The sequence below is a fragment of the Mobula birostris genome, chromosome 12, assembly GCF_030028105.1.
Source record: "Mobula birostris isolate sMobBir1 chromosome 12, sMobBir1.hap1, whole genome shotgun sequence".
NCBI lineage: Eukaryota > Metazoa > Chordata > Chondrichthyes > Myliobatiformes > Myliobatidae > Mobula > Mobula birostris.
The window spans coordinates 12,845,708-12,861,259 of record NC_092381.1 but is presented as its reverse complement, the minus strand read 5'-3'; the positions used below and the strand labels follow the sequence as shown (position 1 = coordinate 12,861,259).

The 15,552-nt window shown below is 43.5% G+C and overlaps 1 protein-coding gene across 4 annotated transcripts in view; it reads right to left on the bottom strand.

The window, feature by feature from the left end:
* Positions 1-15,552, bottom strand: part of adgrl4 (adhesion G protein-coupled receptor L4) — a 172,462-nt gene that overhangs the window by 97,370 nt on the left and 59,540 nt on the right. For 3 of the 4 annotated variants that reach the window (XM_072273311.1, XM_072273314.1, XM_072273312.1), the window contains 2 exons: positions 14,481-14,633; positions 4,851-4,921 (listed from right to left, as the gene is read on the bottom strand). In XM_072273311.1, coding sequence (XP_072129412.1) covers positions 4,851-4,921; positions 14,481-14,633 — 224 coding nt within the window. The remainder of the gene's footprint in view (positions 1-4,850; positions 4,922-14,480; positions 14,634-15,552) is intronic. The other variant, XM_072273313.1, reaches the window with a different exon arrangement.

Genomic DNA, 15,552 nt, shown 5'->3' with positions numbered 1-15,552 from the left:
GGTACAGAACATAGTAAAAATGAGACAATGTTTTCCAGGACCATGGTGCTACACAAAACAATACAAAAACTACACTGAACTACGTAAGAGAAAACACAAAAACTACACTAGACTACAGACCTATCCAGGACTGCATAAAGTGCACAAAACCGTGCAGGCATTACAATAAATAATAAACAAGACAGTAGGCACAGTAGAGGGTATAGTAGGTTGGTGTCAAGCCAGGCTTTGGGTATTGAGGAGTCTGATGGCTTGGGGGAAGAAACTGTTACATAGTCTGGTCGTGAGAGCCCGAATGCTTCGGTGCCTTTTTCCAGATGGCAGGAGAGAGAAGAGTTTGTATGAGGGGTGCGTGGGGTCCTTCGTAATGCTGTTTGCTTTGCTGATGCAGCGTGTGCTGTAAATTTCTGTAATAGTGGAAAGAGAGACCCCGATGATCTTCTCAGCTGACTTCACTATTCACTGCAGGGTCTTGCGATCCGAGATGGTGCAACTTCCAAACCAGGCCATGATGCAGCTGCTCTGGATGCTCTCAATACAACCTCTGTAGAACGTGGTGAGGATGGACGGGGGTGGGAGATGGACTTTTCTCAGCCTTCGCAGAAAGTAGATATACTGCTGGGCTTTCTTTGCTATGGAACTGGTGTTGAGGGACCAGGTGAGATTCTCCGCCAGGTGAACACTAAGAAATCTGGTGCTCTTATCGATCTCTACGGAGGAGCCATCAATGTTCAGCGGAGAGTGGTCGCTCCGTGCTCTCCTGAAGTCAACAACCATCTCTTTTGTTTTGTTCACATTCAGAGACAGGTTGTTGGCTCTGCACCAGTCCATTAGCCGTTGCACCTCCTCTCTGTATGTTGACTCGTCATTCTTGCTGATGAGACCCACCATGTTCGTGTCATCAGTGAACTTGATGATGTGTTTCGAGCTGTGTGTTGCAGCACAGTCGTGGGTCTGCAGAGTGTAAATGCAGTGGACTGAGCACACAGCCCTGGGGGGCCCCCGTGCTCAGTGTGATGGTGTTGGAGATGCTGCTACCAATTCGGACTGACTGAGGTCTCCCAGTCAGGAAGTCTAGGATCCAGTTGCAGTGGGAGGTGTTCAGGCCCAGCAGTTTCAGCTTTCCAATCAGTTTCTGAGGAATGATTGTGTCGAATGCTGAACTGAATTCTATGAACAGCATTCGAATGCACGTGTCTTTTTTGTCCAGGTGGGTTAGGGCCAGGTGGAAGGTGATGGCAATGGCATCATCTGTTGAACTGTTGGGACGGTATGCGAACTGCAGGGGGTCCAGTGAGGGGGGCAGCAGGGTCTTGATCTGCCTCATGACAAGCCTCTCCAAACACTTCATGATGATGGATGTGAGTGCAACAGGACGGTAATCGTTGAGGCAGGACACTGAAGACTTCTTTGGCACGGGGACGATGGTGGCAGCCCTGAAGCATGTAGGAATGACGGCGCTGCTCAGTACGCTGTTAACATCATGTGACATTTTTCGGCTAGCCAGCATTTCCCTGTGTGTGACACACTGTGTAGACTGGCATTCAGGAGCAACCTCTTTGACTCGGGTAGTGAAACCAGGCTCGTTAAGCCGTTCCAACAGCTGTGCTTCAACGTCCTCCGCTATGTCATCGATTCTCCTTGAAACTGTGGTAGCTGAAAGAGAAACCCATGCCATCTTGTTAGCTGCAGCTTCTCCCAACAGTTCACAGCGCACATCCTTGGCAGCAGGCAGAATCAATTCTTCATCAACAGTGAAAGGCTTCTTAGCCTTAGCAATACGGCTAGCCACTAAGTATGACACTCTCAGAGCAGCAGCATTCGTGGAGGTGGTGGCTCTCAGCACTTGCTTCTGTCCCACTTGCTCACGTTTTTTCTGCTCAAAAAACTCAGCGAGTTTGTCTTTAGTGCAGGGTGCTTGGACTCAAGGTGCCGAAGCAGTTTTGAGGGCTTCATTGCCTCATTAGACAGCTTGTCTCCACATATCATACACAGGGGGCTTGGAGCGTGCGAGTCACCGGTCGCAATAAAGCCATATTTTATGTACCACTCATTGTCTTTTCTGTTGAAAGAAGCTTTCTTTTTTTTTGCAGTCACGCTCTCAACTGTCTCTGCGTTTTCATCATCATCATTCAGCCTTTTATGTCCCCTACCATCTATTCCAAAGAAACTCTCAAGCGATGTTTGTTTTTCACTCATCGAGTAGTTGTAGGTTAATGACCAACTGATGACCTCGCGTGGGTAATGACCTCGCATGTGTTCAAGTTCAACAGTGGGCGTGACAGAGAATGAGGAAAGGTGCAGTTGACTCATATCGTTTCCTCACGGCCCGGTAGCACATGCTTTGCGGTCCGGTGGTTGGGGACCGCTGCCTTATAAAGCCTCAGTATGACATCCTTGCTTTTACATCCATTTGAAATGAATGCTAAACATTGCATTTGCTTTCCTAACCACTGACTGATTTGGAGCCCGCTGCAAAGGGACAGTAACCAGTGGACAGTCACCAATTTTTATCGACGCACCATCGAAAACATTGTGCCTGGATTCTTCATGGCTCGCTACAGCAACTGCTCTGCCTGTGACCATGAGAAACTGCAGAGAGCTGTGGATGCAGCTTAGCACATTACAGAAACCAGCCTCCGCTCTGCAGACTCTATCTACGTTTCTTGCTGCCTTGGTAAAGAAGCCCACGTAATCAGACACTCCACCCAACAAGCACATTCTCCCTTCTCCCCCCTCCTATCAGGCAGAAGATGCAAAAGTCTGGAAGCATGTGCATTGGACTCAAGGACAACTTCTGTACTGTTGTTATTAAACTATTGAATATGATGGACTCTTAACCTTAGAGTTCACTTCTGACTTTCTACCTTATTGTTGGCCTGCACTGTACTTCCTCTGCAACTGGAACAGTTTATTTTGTGTTCTGTTATCATTCGCCCTTGTCCTGCCTCACTGCATTTGGGCGAACAATGTTTAACCTCCTTTGTTTCTCTGTGGACGGAAAAGATCCAAGAATAATCAGGAATCTCTACTGGCAACAAAGTGCAGCCGTACGGATAGACAACGAGATTGGTGAATATCAGCCAATAAAGCGAGGAGTCAGACAGGGTTGTGTTCTATCACCAGACTTGTTCTCCCTGTACAATGAAAACATCATGAGAACCACACAAGACCTACCTGGAATAAGTATAGGAGGACACAATGTCAACAACCTCCGCTATGCGGATGATACAGTACTGATAGCAAACAGTGAAGTAAATTTACAGAAACTAGTATCTACCATCAACACAGAGAGCGAAAGACTTGGCCTAACCTTAAACAAAAAGAAAACTGAAGTAATGGTAGTGTCAAAGAAACCTGATATCCTAAACTGGAGGATTGTATTGGGAAATGAAATCCTGAAACAAGTTCACAACTTCAAGTACCTTGGATCATGGGTAACGTCTGATGGCAAATGTGAAACAGACATAAAAGCAAGAATAGCAATGGCAAGAACAGCATTTACAGAAATGAGAAACAGCCTAACGAACAAGAAAATAGCAATTGACATCCGCCTTAGAACTCTCAGCTGCTACATTCTTCCTATATTGATGTATGGCTGCAAGTCATGGACCATCACAAATGCAGTGGAAAAAGGAATCAATGCTCAGGAGAATGCTATGCATATCATATACAGACAGGATAACCAACGAAGAAGTTCTACAAAAATCAAAAACAAAACGTACATTACTTAAAAAAATCAGAAAATAGCAATCAAAATTCTTTGGACACATCATGCGAAGAGAGACATTAGAACATTTAGTTACAACTGGAAAGCTGGAAGGAAGAAAAAGCAGAGGCAGACAGGGAATGAAAATGATAGACGGAATAACGTCATGGTTAGAAACAGGGGAGGCAACAACTACAATTCGGAGGGTCAGAGACTGTGATGGATGGAGAGACATGATCGCCCATGCCGAACGGCACGGCACCTGAATGAATGAATGTTTCTCTGTCTCAGCCTCTTGTCCAGTTGCATATAGAGTCAGAGAGTCACAGAGCACTAAAAGTCCTTTCAAAGTTCAAAGTACAAAGTACATATATTTATCAAAATATATATGCAGTGTACAACCCTCCCTGAAATTTGTCTTCTCCACAGACAGTCACGAAACAAGAATATTGGAACTAACCTGCCCAAAGAAAATTACAAACATCAAACCCCCCTCCCACCCACACAAATAAATCATGTAAGTAGCAACAAAAGAAAAACAAGCAAAAATACAGAATATAAAAACACAATATCAAAAAGCGTATTTTGATACAGTTCAGTCCCCACTGGTCTATCTAGTCTACGCTGAATTATTGTTCTCCCTGGTCCCATAGACTTGCATCTGGACCATAGGCTTCCATCATTTTCCATTCACGTATCATCCAAATTTCTCTTAAGTATTGCAGTCAAAGCTGCAACTATCACTTCCTGTTGCAGGTCATTCCACACTCTCACCACCCTCTGAGTGATGACGTTTCCCTTCAATAGATCACCTTTCATCCTTAACCTAACACCTCTTGTTCTGGTCCTACCTAGCCTCAGTGGAAAAAGCCTGTTTGCCTGTACCTTATTTTTCCCCCTCAGAATTTTGCGTACCTGTATCAAATCTCTCCTCATTCTGCTGTGCTCCAGGGAATAAAGTCTGAAACTATTCAACCTTTCCCAAGTCTTAGCGACATCCTCGTAAATTTTCTCTGTACTCTTTCAATCTTATTGGGATCTTTCCTGTCAGTAGCTGACAAGAACGGCGCACAATACTCCAAATTAGGCCTCACCCGCATCTTATACAATTTCAACACAGCATCCCAATACACATTATTACCTGCTGTAAGGTATTATTAATGTTTCCGGAGAGACAGTCCTTATTTAAGTAGCAGGGAATCTCTGGAACCTCTAGAAAGGGAGCACAAGATAAAATTATTAACTTCACTCAGTGTCACTGTAGAGTTTAATTTTATAATTAATCAACTCTTATCTTCTACACCAGAGGCATTATGCTGGCTTACTGTCTTTTCTTGGCAAATGATTACCATAACAAATCAGTTACTTGCCATATGATTCTCCTGAATTTTTTTATTACTAATTTGTAGTTTTTACAGTGGTTAATTAATGTATTGGAGCAATACTTGCATATCAATTTAGCCCTACAATTGCAACCATTTACATGGAAACCCCAGCTATTAGAGTGACAGAGAGAGGTGTCAGGAGGTGGTCAGTATTTAGGTTAAAGAGTACGGAGAAGATTTACGAGGTTGTCACTGGGACTTGAAGGACTGAGTTGAGGAGAGAGGTAGAGTCAGAATCTGAATCAGGTTTGATATCACTGGCAGAAGTCATGAAATTTGTTGTTTTGTGGCAGTAGTAGAACAATACTAAACTAGGCATGACAACCTGCCTTAGAGTATTGAAATGTTACGTTTATCCAGTTGTGTTACATGGCTCAGAATGTTGGACAATATCTAGTAACACGAGGAAACGAATTGAAACAGCAGAGATGTGGTTTTTGAGGAGGATGCAAAGAATATCATGGACGAAACGAATAACTAACGAGGATGTCATGAACAGAGTAAACACAAAAAGAGAAATAACGTATGAGATCATAAAAAGGCAACGCAACTTCATTGGACATGTGATTAGGAAAGAGGAGTTAGAATGCACAGTAATTATGGGAAAGATTGAAGGGAAGAATGCAAGAGGAAGACAAAGACAAATGATGATGGAGACAGCAGCCAGAGAACTGGAAATGAATACCAATGAATTGATCCACTTGACCCGAAACAGGAGTGTGTGGGCCATGGCAGTCAAAGCTCAAACTGGGCACGGCAACTGATGATGACGATGAGTACATTGTTATACATAACAATAAAAAACACTATAAATTACAATAAGAAATATACAATAATGTGCAAATGTCCTATATATATATATATATAGCTAGCTAGGGTGTCTAAGACTTTTGCACATTACTGTATTTGTCAACATGGAGTGGAGAATGAGTTTGTAAATCTGGTGGGAGCAAAGGAGGTTGGGAATGGTGAGGGTGGAGACTGTGGGAGGGGTGTGGGACAGGTGACAGAGAAGCAGTACTAGGATGGGGGATAGCACAGGGAATCTCTAAAAAGGGAGCAGAAAATAAAACTATTAACTTCACTCAATGTCACTGCAGAGCATTGTAGAGTTTAATTTTATAACTAAACTGTGGGTGTGACACCAGGCAAGGTCATTTGATTTCAAACAATTGGTTTATTAATCATTACAGAATGCTCCCTGGTGCTTCCCACTCCCTCCCCTCTCCCTTCTCCAACCATGATTCTGCTCTCCCTGTCCCCTTCCCACTCTCAGTCCACAGTAGAGACTCATATCAGAAGCAAGTTTACCATCAGTCACATATGTCATGAAATTTGTTTTTTTCTTGCAGCAGCACTACAGTGCAATGGATAAAATTACTACAGTACTGTGCAAAAGGCACAGGCAACTCTGTATGTGCCTAGGAGTTTTGCACACTACTGCATATAAAAAATTAAATTAATGCAAGAAGGGGATAAAAACAAGTGTTCATGGGTTCATTGTCCATTCAGAAATCTGATGGCAGAAGGGAAGTACTTGTTGCTGAAACATTGAGTGTGTGTCTTCAGGCTCGTGCACCTCCTCCTTGATGGTAGAAATGAGAAGAAGGCATGTCCTGGGTGATGGGGGGGGGCAGTGGGCCCTTAATGATGGATGAAATTCAGGTGATGGGGGTCCTTATTAATAGATGCTGCCTTTTTGAGACATTACCTTTTGAAGGTGTCTTCCACGCCTTTGCCTATGATGGAGCAGATTGGGACTTTGGTGATTGGAGTGTAGGAAAATGATGGGTGGTCTTATTGAGGCATATAACATTTTGGGGGTCAAAGACAGGATGAATGTACACTGTGTTTTTCCCAGGGTTAGGGATTCAAGAACTAGAGGCATGGGTTTAAAATGAGTGGGAAGAGATTTGAAAATAACCTGAGGGGCACTTTTTTACCCAGAGGGTTTCAGTATATGGAATGGACTGTCAGAGAAGTATTTGAAGCAGGTAATTACAACATTTAAAAACTACCTGGAAAGGTACATGGATAGGAAAGTTTGGACTATAAGATCATAAAACACATCCAGTGACTGAAGAAATAGATCCCCATCTTTATTCTGAGTCTGTGCCCTCAGATCATAGACTCTTCTATTAAGGTTAATGCAAATGACACATTTCATTGTATGTTTCAATGTACGTGTGATAAATAAATCAGAATCTGAATCTGAATCCTCAGGTTGCCATGGAAATATGGAAAGGATTAACATCTGTGGACGAGCGCATCCAGCTATCTACCCACCTCCCTTCTGGTCTCACAGTATTCTTGAATTACAACCTGGAAGCCACGATAGTCTAGCGTTTAACACAACATCATTGCGGTCGGAATTTGGAGTTCAATTTCAGTCTCCTCTGTAAGAAAGTTTGTATGTTTGTCCTGTGAGCGTGTGGGTTTCCTCCGGGTGCTCTGGCTTCCCCCCACATTCCAAAGACATGCTGGTTAGTAGGTTAATTGGTCACTGTAAATTGTCCTGTGTTTAGGCTGGGGTTATATAGGTGGGTTGCTGGGTGGTATGGCTCATTGGACTAGAAAGGCCTGTTCTGCACTGTATCTCTAAATAAATAAATGATATAAATAATAGAAACATCCTCTCCATATCCACTCTATCCATCCTTTAGTATCTGATATCTCAGCTTCTTTGAGATTCCCCTCATCCTTCTGAATTCCATCAAGCACAGGCCTAGAGATAAAAAAAAATATCCATTACACATCCAAAACAACACACACAAAATGGCGGAGGAACTCAGTAGGTCGGGCAGCATCTATAGAAATGACTAGCCTGCCGACGTTTCGGGCTGAGAACCTTCCTCGGGACTGGAAAGGAAGGGGGGACAATGCTCAAATAAAAAAGTGGTCGGAGGGGAAAGAGGCTAGCTGGAAGGTGATAGGTGAAGCCAGGTGGGTGGGAAAGGTCAAGGGCTGGAGAAGAATGGATCTGATAGGAGAGGAGAGTGGATCATAGAAGAAAGGGAAGGAAGGGGGGACCCAGAGGGAAGTAATAGGTGGGTGAAAAGAAGTAAAAGGTCAGAATGGGGAATAAGATAAGGGGGGAGGGTTTAGGATTTGGTTAGTGGAAGGAGAAATCTATATTCTTGCCATCAGGTTGGAGGGTATTCCAAGATGGAATATAAAGTGTTGCTCCTCCACCCTGAGGGTGGCCTCATCATTGCACATGTTGGAACAGGAAAGGGAATTGGAATTAAAGTTTGGCCACCAGGAATTCCCACTTGTGGTGATGGTGCAGAGGTGCTCAATGAAGTGTTCCCCAATTTACAATCGGTCTCTCCAATGCAGAGGACGCCCCATTGGGAGCATCAATAGGAGACTTGAGCAGATTTGCAGATGAAGTGCTGCCTCACCTGGAAGGACTATTTGAGGCTCTGAATGGAGGTGAGGGAGCGTGTATACAGTCATCCATCTTTACATCCCAGGGTCATCCTTGTGAACCAACTCTGGGCCCTCTCCTGGGCCAGCATATCTCTCCTGAGATGCAGGGCCAAAAATTACTCACAGTATTCCGAATGCAGTCTCGACCCAAAATGTTGACTGCCCGTTTCCCTTCACAGATGCTAACTAATCCATTGAATTCTTCCACTAGTTTGAATTATAATCAAGTAACTGCAACAGATGTTTTAGGATAAGTAACGATATTTCCATGTACCTATCCAAACTTCTCTTATATGTTGCAATGTAACACACATCTACCACTTCCGTTCCACACTCACACAACCCTCTGTGTGAAGATGTTTCCCCTCAGGTTTCTCTTAATATTTCAAATTTCACCCTTGATCTTGTAGTCTCACCCAACCTGAGTGGATAAAGGACGCCATGTGTATTGACAAAATGAATATCGATTTCTCTAACTTACAGTAATTTCTCCCCACTCCACCTTCTCACTTTTTCCATTCCCCATTCTGGATGCTCCCTCACCCCTTCTCTTCTCCTCACCTGCCCATCAGCTCCCCACAGTGTCCTTCCTCCTTCTCTTTCTCCTGTGGTCCCCACTCCTCTCCAATCAGATTCCTTCTTCAGTCTTTTTCCACCAATCGCCTCCCAGCTTCTCACTTCATACCCCTTCCTCCATCTCCCTACTTCACCGGGCTTCACCTATCACCTTCTATCTTGCACGGTTTCTTCTCCCCCCAACTTTTTATTTGGCTTCTTCCTGCTTCCTTCCCTGCCCCGCTGAAGAGTCTTGGCCCAAAACATCAACTGTTTATTCCTCTCCATGGATGCTCCACGAACTGAAGAGTTCCTCCAGAGTTTTTGTGTGTTATCCTGAATTTCCAGCATCTGTGGAGTCCCTTGCATTTGTGACATGCATTCACACACATGAACGTTAGTAAGTTTGGCCGTCAGTTGTGAAACATTAAAGAAAAGATGGAACAGTGAGAATGAAAGAGGCAGATACAGGATAGGCAAAGTAGACCAAGCAGGCGATGGGGAAAGGAGGAGAGGAAAGACGGGGAATGAGAGATCACACAAGAAGGGAGGAAGAAGTGGAGAGTGAAGGAGAAGATAAAGAATAATCCTTGCAATGTTTGAGAATGAGGGGAGATTTGATAGAGGTATGCAAAACCATGAAAGGTATAAATAGAGTAAATCAGCAGGCTTTTTACAGTGAGGTTGGATGAAATTAGACCATAAAATATAGGATCAGAATTAAGCCATTCGGCCCATCGAGTCTGCTCCATCATTTCAACATGGCTGATCCGTTTTCCTCTTGGTCCCAATCTCCTGCCTGCTTCCTGTATCCTTTCATGCCCTGATTAATCAAGAATCTATCAACCTCTGCCTTAAATATGTTGTTCGTCCATCAATGACGTCGATGAGGACCTCGACACCATATGATGGTGTCGAGACTAGCGCGTGATTTGGATTTAAGTGAGGGAGAGTTGCGCAGCGTCAGCCTCACTCTCTCTTCCCAATTCCCATCTGGATCCAGTGGCAAGACAGAGTCTAGATGGCTGGAGATGGGACTAGGCACAGAGGATGACCAGGACATTTTCTGTGTCTTGTCCTGCTCTACATGTTCCACGACGCTTGCAGAGACTGCCTTCTTGACCGTTGGACCTTCCATTGGTCTCTTCTGCTCGATCCGCCAGAGTCTGTCTTCGCCTTAAATATACCCAATGGTGGACTCCATTGCTGCCAATGGCAACAAATTCCACAGATTTATCTCTTCATCTATGTTCTGAAAGGACATCACTCTATTCTGAGGTTGCGTTCCCTGGTCTTAGACTCCCCACCATAGGAAACAATCTCTCCACATCCACTCTATCAAGGCTTTTCAACATTCGATAGCTTTCAATGAGATCACCCCTCATTCTTCTGAATTCCAGTGAGTACAGTCCCAGAGCTATCAAATGCTCCTTATATGAGAAGCCTTTCAATCCCGGAATCATTCTTGTGAACCTCGTTTGAATCCTCTCCAATGTCAACACATCCTTTCTTTGATAAGGGGCCCAAAACTGCTCACAATACTCCAAGTGAGATGTGTTATAATGCCTGAACATTACATTTTTGCTTTCATATTCTAGTCCTCTCGAAATGAATGTTAAAACTAGAACTAGCGATCATGGGTTAAATGTGAAAGGTGAAACGTTTAAGGGGAACTTCTTCACCCAGAATGTGGAATGAGCTGCCAGCAGAAATGGTAGATATGGGTTCAATCTCAACAGTTAAGAGAAATTTAAATAAATACATGGATGAAAGGGGTATAGAAGGCTATGGTCCAGATGCAGGTCAACGGGATGAGGTGTAATAATAGTCTGGCATGGCCGAAGGGCCTGTTTTTGTGCTGTAGTGCTCTATGACTCTGAATAAATAATACTGAGAACATGAATTGTAGAGCCCTTGAAAGATTTGATTGTCTGCTTTGAAATATTAAAAAGAAGATGGAACAGTGAGAAAGAGAGAGCAAGTATAGGAGGGAAGAAGGGGACCAAGTGGGTGAAGGGGAAATAAGGAAAGGGAAGAGATGGGAATGAGATAACACGGGAGAAAACTGAAGAGCTGGAAAGGGAAGGAGAAGCTGCAGAGAGGAGAAAAGGGATGGAAAAGCTAATGCAAGAGACGGAGTGTCCCCCCATTTTGCTGGATAGTAGGGATTTGAGATTTCACAGCATTGAATTCTGTAACGTCAATTACCCTAATAAATCCTGGCATTTCCAATCTTTGTAACAACGTTGAATCATATGAAGTGTGCAGCGAATAAATGATTTGCACTATTTCAAAGGGGCTAAGAGGCAAGCTGGATAATATGAAAACTTAAAACATGCTTTAAAGAAAAGAAAGGTGTTTGTGTGTGAATTAAAAAGACAATGATAAATGTAGTGGGATTCTGCTCAAGGTGACGGTGTCCATGCTCATTGCTGAGGCTCTTATTACTTCTGCATCTAGTAGGTTTCAAACATCATCGGGGATTTCGACTTTCCAAATGGAATGCAATTCCAACCACGTCATCTTTAAGGTCTGTGATTACATCTGATGAAAAAAGAAATAATAATTTCTGGACTTCAAAGAAATCTGTCACCTGTACCCTCTTTGATCAAACTGTTCAAAGGAGGAAATTTGACCGTTTGATTTACTCTCAAGGTTGTGGGGGAAAGGGGAGTGGAGAGTGGAGGAGAAAGTTTAAGAGACTACTAGACAGGTATATGGAGGAATTTAAGGTGGAGGGTTATATGGGAGGCAGGGTTTGAGGGTTGGCACAACATTGTGGGCCGAAGGGCCTGTAATGAGCTGTACTATTCTATGTTCTATAAAAAAAAAGGAAAAGCGGCGGCGTGGAAGGAAGCTCAAGGAGCATGGCCAAATTCCCTTCGTGCCAAAGCAATTCTCCTGCAATCATGAGAACAGAGCAAATGGCATTTTGAACATTGCTAGACATGAGACAATCCGGGCTCCAAGTAGAACTCTCTTAGTCTGCTTTGAAGTAAAGGCACTGGACCTTATTTTAACATCTCAACTATTTCTTCTGCCTGTACCCATGTACCCAATGTCCACGCATAAGGAACCCATGGACACTACACCACTACTTTTTATCTTACTTTTGCTCTCTTTTTGCACAACTTATTTAATTTAATACATATTAAATATTAAATATATTAAGTTATATATTATATTAAAATTAAATTACATCATATTATTAAAAAAAAAGCAGAATTAGGCCATTTGGTCCATTGAGTTTGCTCCACCATTTCATCATGGCTGATCCATTTTTCCTCTCAGCCCCAACCTCCTGCTTTCTCCCCATACCAATCAAGAATCCCTCCCATCCATCAAACAATCTCTTTGACCCCTACCATCAGGCAGGAGGTACCACAGCATTAGGAGATGAACTGTTAGGATGGGAAACAGCTTCTTCCTTCAGACAGTAAGACTACTGAACTTTCTGCCACTATTCTGGAATGACCACGTACAAAGTGCTAGTAGCATTATACTGCTCACTTTTTAACTTGTATCATGTATTCACATTATTTGTTAATTTGTTTTGTGGTATTATTACTTTTTGTGTTGTGTGTGAGTTATATGTACTATATTGCGCACCTTGATCAGGAGGCACATTGTTTTGTTTGGTGGTATACATGTGTACTGTTGAACGACTATAAACTGACCTTGAACTTGAATTTGAATGGCAATGTTTCAATTTGGATGAAGCTCATTGACCTTAGATGTCAACCCTCATTCTCTTCCCATAAAATGCTGCCTGACCTGTTGTGTGTTTCCATCATACCCTCTGTTTTTGTTCCAGCTTTCTTGCATCTGCTGTTATTTTTCCTTGATCTTTCAAGGAACGGAATGGTCCACAGATGATGTGAAATGTGACGGAGAGCTCAGGAGGAGAATAAACAGCAAGGTGTCAGTGTTTCCCCTTCTGTGCATTTGCACTCATCTTGTTTAAGATGAGGAATCATCTTAAATCTAACATTGAAGATTTCCAGAAACGATCACTTCTTTTTCTTAAGGTACAGTAGTGGTAGTAGTGCGATCACTCGAACCATGTAAAATATTCTCCTGAGGTGTTGCCTATTGGCAGGTACTCAGATGGCTGTGAAGTCTGATCTGGGATCCACAAAGTCTGATAGATTTCCTCAATGGAGAATGCTTGTGTGTGACTTTGTTTAACGTGAGGAGGCTGATGCACAGGCAGCCTCCACACGACCCTTGACAGATATGGGTCAGGGTCGAGTGGTACGGAATGCAAAATGACTGGGGACCCTTCACTCCTGCAGCCTTCCTCCACCCTCACTACCATTCTTGTGACAATCCTACCTGAGGTGCTTAAGGAGGGCTAACCTGCTCCAAAAATCACTGACTATCTTTTATCGATGTGTTACTGACAGCATGCTGACACAGGGAATGAGTGCGTGGTACTCTCGCTGCAGCAAGACAGATCACAGAGTACTCCGTCCAGTGATTAGGATGGCTTAGCACATCACTGGGATTCAACTACCGGACCTGGAGACAATCTACATCTCTCAATACCTACAGTACACTCGTAACATCATTAAAGACTATCTCAGACACTGTTCAATCTCCTGCTGTCTGATAGGAGATAAAGAAACATCTTGGCCAAGAGAGTGAGATTGAAAAACATCTTCTACCTGAGGGCTGTTGTGCAGCTGAATCATGTTACATCCCGGCTTGCCAATGGTCTTTGAGTGTTATGGACCATCAAAGTCACTTGTTGCATGCAAATATGGGAATTTTTGTTTAAATTAAGCTGTACTGCATGCACTGTAAGTATCTGCTTTGCACGAACTGGAGTAGCACCACAATTTCATTGTCTTGAGCAATGACAATAAAGTTCTATTCTATTCTGCCGTCTGCATCTTCTGCCAACTCCACTGTTGGGGTCTTGTTTGGATTGCCCTTTGTCTGAAAATTACGCCTTGACCTTACCTCCATGGGTGTCACTACCAGAAGCTAAGTTCCAGACGGCATCATTCTCAGGATTTCCAGAATGCCCCAGCTTCTACACCACTATGAGGTGATGATCCTCAGAAAAGAATATTTAGAAATACAGCCCCTTCCAGCCCAATGAACCCGTGCCACCCAGTTACACCCCATGTGACCTACTAACCTACGAACCCGTACGTCTTTGGAACATGTGAGGAAACTGGAGCACCTGGAGGAAACCCATATGGCCACAGGGATAATACAGCAACTCCTTACACACTGTGGCGAAATTGAACCCGGGGGTCACTGGCGATGTAAAACGTTACGCTACTCACTATGCCAGCCTGTTTGCCCAAAGACGTAAAGACGTAAATGTTTAAGACAACACATCTGAACATGAGCACATCCTGTGTGCTCAAGTCTGCAGCTGTGCCTACCCTGGCACGTAGTACCATCATTTGGGATGAATTCCTTCTTCTGATTTGAGGACTGGTAACCCCTGATGCAGGTACAGTAGAAACTCCCGTAGGTGTTGTTGCAGGTCGCATTTTGTCCACAGGTTAACGTCGAATTCTGGCACTCGTCGTCATCTGAGGTAAAACAAAAACAAATTCCTCACAGCAAAGCCAAAAATGAGAAGAAAGAACCTGCAGTTCTGTATAAACATCCGTCACACAGATCAGACCACCTACACTTCAAAACAGCTCAGGAAAACAGCCAAAACAATCAGGGACCCCGGCCACCCTGATCATTCTCTCTTCTTCCCTCTCTTGTCAGGAGGAAGATAAAAAAGTCTGAGAGCGCAGAATCAGAGTCAGAATCAGGCTTATTGTCGCTGACATATGTCTTAGAATCAAATTCCAGAGGACAAGCTTCGCTTTAACACCAGGTGAGAAAGTTGAAAGGAAATCTGTTAGGCAAGATCTTTTTTACGCAGAATAGTGGGTGTTTGAAACAGGTTACCAGGGGTGTTGGCGAAAGCAGATATGATGGTGGTGTTTAACAGGCTGCCAGGGTTGTTGATTAAAGCTGGTATGATGGTGGTGTTTAACAAGCTTTTGACAGAAACACAAATATGCATGAAATGGAGAGATATGGATCATTTGCAGGCAGAAGAGATTTAATTTAATTGTTTGGCAGAAGGCCTGTTCCTGTACTGTTCTGTACTATGCTCTTTGTTCTATTCATAGTCATGCAGACACACTGTACAATATGGAAAAAAAAAACGTCCCAACTCATTGATGCCAGCCGGCTTGTTTTGCCCATATTCCTCCATATCAGGGGTTCCCAACCTTCCTTATGCCATGGACCCCTACCAGTAACCGAGGGGTCTGTGATCCCCAGGTTGGGGAATACACCTTTCCTGAACAATCACATATCCAAGTGCATTTTGAATGCTGTAATTGTGCCTACCTCTACCATTTCCCTGGCAGCTTGTTACATATACCCATCAAAGTCAAAGCCAAAGCAAATGTATTACCAATGTACATACATGTCACCATGCACCCC